Source organism: Homarus americanus, unplaced genomic scaffold (assembly GCF_018991925.1).
Source record: "Homarus americanus isolate GMGI-L3 unplaced genomic scaffold, GMGI_Hamer_2.0 scaffold53516, whole genome shotgun sequence".
Taxonomy (NCBI): Eukaryota; Metazoa; Arthropoda; class Malacostraca; order Decapoda; family Nephropidae; genus Homarus; species Homarus americanus.
In genome coordinates this window covers 33,164-40,000 of record NW_024718463.1, presented here as the reverse complement: position 1 = coordinate 40,000, position 6,837 = coordinate 33,164, and the positions used below count along the sequence as shown (strand labels likewise).

Below are 6,837 nucleotides of genomic sequence, written 5' to 3'. Positions count from 1 at the left end.
GAGGAGGGGGTGTAAGAGGAAGAGGAGGAGCAAGAGGTGGAAGAGGAGGAGAATCAGGAGGCAAAAGGTACTCACACTATGTAAATTATTTCACCTTTTTTGTTTCTCAGGTGGACGGTCGTCGTCGTCATGAATATTCTGTAACAGGTGAGAGAAAGGACTCGGCAAGACGCAGGACCACTTCACCTGTCTTGTTAGCCTCAGGTGAGCAGACTTCGTTGACTCTATCTTTTTCTTCTTCTGCTTCTGCTATTATTAGAGCTTCTGTTTCTGCTGTTATTGGTGCCTACTTCTGCTGGTGTTGGCGATGTTGCTTCAAGGTGAGGCGGGTCCCTTCCTCCTTCCCCTTCACCTGCTGAACAACAGGTGTCAGTGGACCCATCTCATTGGTTGAATCGTTCTGTTATATTTCCTATTCAAACATACCTGATTGGCTAACACGATGAGTTTCTTCCATTGTGATTGGCTGAGTAAATAACCAATGAGAGAGAAGGTTATTCCTAAAGGTTTGTCTTATTAGTTGAGTCGGTGTTTTACTTTTAAAATATCTCCCTTTATTGTGATTGGATGGATAATTTACCAATGATAAAGTGAGTTGTTCAAATAGATTCATCTCATTGGTTGTAGTCGTTCCATTCTTATCGTACATAAGTCTGATTGGTTCTGAGTTATTTACGACCGTCAGTGATTGGTTGGATAATTCTCAATAGTATACTGCCCGTGTCTTATAAATCCCAAATACGACTCATCGACTGGACTTGAACGACCTGCCACCAAACTAAGGTCGTTTTGAGGGGTCTTACTCGACGACCTGCCACCAAACTAAGGTCGTTTTGAGGGGTCCTACATACTCGACGACCTGCCACCAAACTAAGGTCGTTTTGAGGGTCTTACATACTCGACGACCTGCCACCAAACTAAGGTCGTTTTGAGGGGTCTTACATACTCGACGACCTGCCACCAAACTAAGGTCGTTTTGAGGGTCTTACATACTCGACGACCTGCCACCAAACTAAGGTCGTTTTGAGGGGTCTTACATACTCGACGACAGGCCACCAAACTAAGGTCGTTTGAGGGTCTTACATACTCGACGAGTCTTATTAAATCCCGTTTGTACTCTCAAGGTAAATTATACAGCGTGTCTATATAGAAGAATTATTACCTTCATGAATTAATTAACGAACAAACAGACAACCGGACCTCATACTCGAACTTACATATTGAAGTGTTAAGTTCAAGTTTTACCCACAAGGACTGTACTCATGGCTTAATTCTAGAACTTTTTCTTTCATTAATCGTCATTGTGGGCGTAGGATTTTCTATGATTCGTGAATATCATCGTGGGCGTGGATGCGGATCTGAGCGTGGGCGTAGGCATGAAAGTAGTCGTGGGCGTAGGCGTGAGCAGGTTAGTCCAGGTGGCGCCGTGGACATAATTAAGAGGCAGTGAACTCAGCAGTGTCGTATGATAATGTGGGCATTGGTGTCGTGGGCGTGGGCGACTACAAATAAGCACAGGTATGTTACTGTGGGGCAGGGACGGTTACGGGGTGGGTAGAAGTGGGTTGTGATCGTGGGCATAGCTGTAAGTTGAAGCGTAAAGAGGAGCTAGTGTGTGGGCGTGGGCGTGGTCGTGGGCGTGTACATGCAGGCACAGGTGTAATAATAAGGAGGCAATGACCTCAGCAGTGTTGTATGGTAATGTGGGGCGGGTCCCCCCCTTATACCACTCCAGGCTAAAGGGGCATATCTACCTCCCTCCTTCCTTCGTGTGTGTGTGTGTGTATATAATAATAATAATAATAATAATAATTAACGGTTTATTTAGAAGCTTGGCAGGCAGAAGGCTGAAAATATACAGTTACATATTTGGGGAATGGGTTACAATTACAAATAATATACAAGTAACATAAGTGATACAAATAAGATATATAATAACTAGATGGGAAAAAGCTCAAACTACAGTTCATTTCAACATAGTGACAGTGCAAGGAGTAGTGTTTACCGGGGTGAATACACTGATTTATTACAAGTTATTGATAATTTTACAATGGTTGGGACTGGGCTGTTCTTATAGCGATCAGTTCGTGCACGTATGGGGCTGATGCGGTTGTGGTGTCGAACAGCAATTCTCGGACGGGATCTCAGGTGGTAGTGGAGCCGGTGTCGGGGATGGTGTAGAGATTTACCAAATTTAGATGAGGTCGTGGTGATGGTCAGTGAGTCGAAAGGTCAGTGTGTGTGTGTGTGTGTGTGTGTGTGTGTTAATAAATAATCATAGATAATAATTAACGGTTTATTGAAAGAGCATGGCAGCGGAAGGCTGAAAATATACAATTACATATTTGGGGAATGTGTCTTTGATTTACAAATGATATGCAGGTATAGGTGATACAATGACCAGGGAAGGGTAGGTTTAAATGTATACTATACAAACAGTAGGAGCGTTAAAATGACTTGCTGGGGTGGTTGTATGTACCGAGAATGTGGACGTCATAGCATCACGAAACTTGGATGAATCTGGCGAGCAAAAATTTTTTATCAGTACCACACAGAAGGGTACAACCTTTTTCACAAGTACAGGAAGGTAGGAAGGGGATGCACTCTTCGTCAAGGATACATTAAAATGTTGTATTAATAATTCAATAAGGTGAAATAAGACGAGTTGTATGTATGGGTAGAAATCACGGAAGGAAGAAAAACTAATTATGGGAGTGATTTACAGGCCCCAAGTCTTGGAAAGAATCAGCTCAGCCCATAGGGCAGGAAATGAGTAGGGCATTATGGGGATTCAACTTCAGAAATATTGACTGGGACAACATTAGGGGCTATGAATCTGAAGACTTCTAGATGCAGTACAGGAAAATTTTTTAAACAACTAATAACAGAACCTACTGATAATAGATCTAGTTTTAACAAATAAAAATATTATCAGAGATATCACAGCAGGGGAAGAACTAGATAACAGTGATCACAAAGAAATCGGGTTCATCCTAAATTGGGAAACAAAAAACAATGACAATATGGTCAGAGTCCCAAACTTTCGGTTGGCGGATTATCAGGGGTTAAGAAGGTAGCTAGGTGAGGTCACCTGGGAACAGTCATGTCAGTCCCCAGAAGGAAGGGGTGAGGTCATAGATGACACAACAATTGATCATGACTATAATATATTCACTAGTATACTACATAAAGCACAAGAACAAAATATACCATACAGAAAAATTAGGTCAAATAAGAATGAGCCAAGGTGGATGACCAGAAAACTTAAACATGACATAGGAATAAAGAAAGGAATAGTTATATAAAAAATTAAAGGGAGGGGAGGAGCAGCTCAGAAATAGGTATAATGAACTATCTAGGAATGTTAAGAAAAATGTAAGGAAAGCAAGGAGAGACTATAAAATCAAAATAGCAAGAGAATCCAAGGCGCATCCCAAGGGATTTTTCCAGGTATATAGAACAAAGGTCAAGGACATAGTTGGGCCTTTAAAGTCAGGAGCGGAGAAGTGATAAATGGCAGTGAAGAAATAAGCAAAGCATTGAACAGCTACTTCTTATCAGTTTTCACAGTAGAAATTCACGATGAAATTCCAGAGGTGGAACTGATATTTAAGGGAAAGGAAGAAGAGAAATTAAAGAATATCACTATCAGAAAAGAGGATGTTCTTAAGAAGATAAATAAACTAAAGAAGACAAAATCCCCAGGGCCGGATAAAATTTTCCCTCGAATCTTGAAAGAGTGTAGGGAACAGATTAGCGGACCCCTCGTCAACTTATTTACAAAATCATTAGACACCTGAGTTGTGCCAGACTTGTGGAAACAGGCAAATGTAGTACCCATATTCAAAATGGGAGAAAGAGCATCAGCGTCAAATTACCGACCGATCAGTTTGACGTCTGTAGTGGGGAAATTTCTTGAATCAATTATAGCAGATAGCATCCGATCGCATCTCGAGAAAAGGAAATTAATCTACGACTCTCAACATGGGTTTACGAAGGCAAAATCTTGTCTAACAAATCTGCTGACGTTTTTAAGGAAAGTCCTCGAGGTAGTAGATAATGACGAAAATTACGATGTTATTTACTTAGACTTTAGCAAAGTGTTTGATAGAGTACTGCATCAGAGGCTTCTGAGAAAAATTAAGGCTCATGGTATCAAGGGGAAAGTTTTTTATTGGATAATATCATGGCTCACCGATAGCATGCAGAGTGGGCCGTTAACCAGTGGGGTTCCCCGAGGGAGTAATGCTTGTTCATTAATCTCATAAACGATCTAGATACTGGGATTAGCAGTGACATAACAAATTGCGGATGACACAAAATAAGGGCGGCAGATTAATTCAGGGCAGGATGCAAATGCACTACAGGAGGATTTAAATAAACTGCAGGGGTGGTCAGAAAATGTGGGAAATTCAACACCAGCAAGTGCAGCGTACTTATATTGGAAGAACAAATACTGTCAATGTATACAGCCTTAACAACATCAATAAGTCGACTTGTGGAAGAGACTTGGGTGCATAATGAAAACAGTGCGTTAATGTTCGAAATAAGGCAAACAGGGTATTAGGTTTTATATCTAGAAGTTATAGAGTGCAGGTGAGGGTCTTATACGCTATATCTTGCGCTAGTCAGGCCACACCTCGATTATGCGGTTCAGTTCTGGTGCCCTTATTATAGAATGGATATCAATTCACTAAGTCGGTGACGAAGGACGAAAATGATTCTGGACTTAGGAAACCTTCCATATCAGGATAGGTTAAAGAAACTAAACTTGCATTCCTAGAAAGACGAAGAGTGCAGGGAGATATGATAGTATTTAAGTGGGTGAATCAATAAAGGGGATATAGATAAAGTTCTTATAATATCCGAGCAGAGCAGGATAGGACTCGGAGCAACGGATTTAAGTTGGATAAGTTTAGGTTTAGGAGGAGACAGGAAGGAACTGGTTCACAAATAGGGTGGTGGACGAGTGGAAAAAGCAGCAACGTAGTAAGTGCTGGAACTCTGGAAAGTTTCAAAAGGAGACTAGATAGATTCATGGATGATAGAGAGTGGTAGTAACTCTCGACAGGAGCTGCCATGCACAGGCTAACCGGCCTATTGCAGACTCCTTATGTTCTTATGATGTAAACGCACCTGAGGCTCCCTGATTAGTGGCTCTTTCTCTCATCTCTTATCTTATCTCTCTCTTCCTTCCTTCTATCTCCTCTTATTATTATCCTTATGGTAATTACTCCCCTACTAACGAGTGATGGTCAATATGCCCCTTTGGTCTCTAGTAGTTATAGCAGCTGATTGGGAGGTGTGTCGGATACGCCCCTTTAGTACTCAAGAGTGTTAGTATCAGCTGGAGGCATAGAATCCAACGCCTCATCCTCCTCATCCTCCTCCTCATCCTCCTCCTCATTCTCATCTTCCTCCTCCTCCTCCTCCAGTGCTAATTGTCCCAGAGTCAACAAACGTCTATAATGATATGCCCACTAGGTCGAAAATCCCATTGAATACTCACCTTCATTCTCGACCATAGCCTCAGGGTGTTTGTGTTCCTGTAGTGATGATCTCTTAACACGGGTTGACACAATAGACTGGTGTGTGTGTGTGTGTGTGTGTGTGTGTGTGTGTGTGTGTGTGTGTGTGTGTGTGTGTGTGTGTGTGTGTGTGTGTGTGTGTAAAGTCGAGAAAGGGCATAGAACCTACTTACCTTATAAGCAATTCAATCCCACCCACTCTTACACCCTCTCTTACACCCACTTACCACCTACCCACGAAACCTAACTAAAGTACCCCCCCCTCTCCTCCCCTCGTGCCCAAGAGCTATAAATATATTGCATCAAAAAGTGGACCTCCGTGGACCTCCGTGGGACCCCCGTGGACCCCGTGGACCTCCGTGGACCCCGTGGACCTCCGTGGACCCGTGGACCTCCGTGGACCTCCGTGGACCCCATGGGACCCCGTGGATCCCCGTGGACCTCCGTTGACCCCCGTGGATCCTGGACCCCCGTGGACCCCGTGGACGTCCGTGGACCGTGGACCCGTGGACCGTGGACCTCCGTGGACCCCGTGGACCCCGTGGACCCCGGTGGACGCCCTGAGAAAATTAGAACTTAACTCGTATATAAATGATCAGTCTGTCTCGGGCAATTTTGAGCCGTTAGCCATATAGTTATTGTTGAGGAGATAATGGTAGAGCTGGTGGTCTGAGGAGACAGGGGAGACCTAGAGGAGGGGGAGACCTGGCGAGAATTCGGTGTGTATGAATGAATGGATCATTTGGACCCTCCCTAAACCCCTCCCCTCACCTCTCTCTCCACCCTCCTCCTCCTCCTCCCTACCTCCTCCACTTCCCTCACCCCTCCCTAAACCCCTCCTAACCCCCTCCCTAACCCCTCCCTAAGCCCCTCCTAAACCCCTCCTTAGCCCCTCCTCAACCTCCCTTAACCCCTCCCCACCTCCCCCACCCCCCCCCCCCGTGAGGATTTGGGTAGATATATGATATAATTTTTTTTTGGAATGGAGGTCGTGTTCGCCAACCCTCAGACGATAAAATATAGAGATGTTAATTTAATATCCAGGCTAATCGCTCTCTCTCTCTCTCTCTCTCTCTCTCTCTCTCTCTCTCTCTCTCTCTCTCACCAATTAATAACAAGCTGGCAACATCGTTCAATTGAAGACGAATAAAAATAATAAAAAAAATTCTCAATATATTCTCAATAAATTGTGGATACATTTGGTCGTCTGCTTCAATAAGTTTTGTTGCCTGGAGGTGGAACTTGTTGTGGCTGTGGTGAGTTCTTTTCTTCCTCCCTCTCCTCTCCATCCCTCAATCCCTACCACCTC

At 43.7% G+C, this 6,837-nt stretch overlaps 1 protein-coding gene across 1 annotated transcript in view; it reads left to right on the top strand.

Moving 5' to 3' along the window:
- LOC121859677 (extensin-like) overlaps positions 1-6,108 on the top strand; it is an 82,492-nt gene extending 76,384 nt beyond the window's left edge. Inside the window, exons 3-4 of the mRNA XM_042356601.1 lie at positions 111-320; positions 5,839-6,108. Of these exons, the coding sequence (XP_042212535.1) occupies positions 111-320; positions 5,839-6,108 (480 nt within the window). The remainder of the gene's footprint in view (positions 1-110; positions 321-5,838) is intronic.
- The last annotated feature ends 729 nt before the right edge of the window (positions 6,109-6,837 follow it).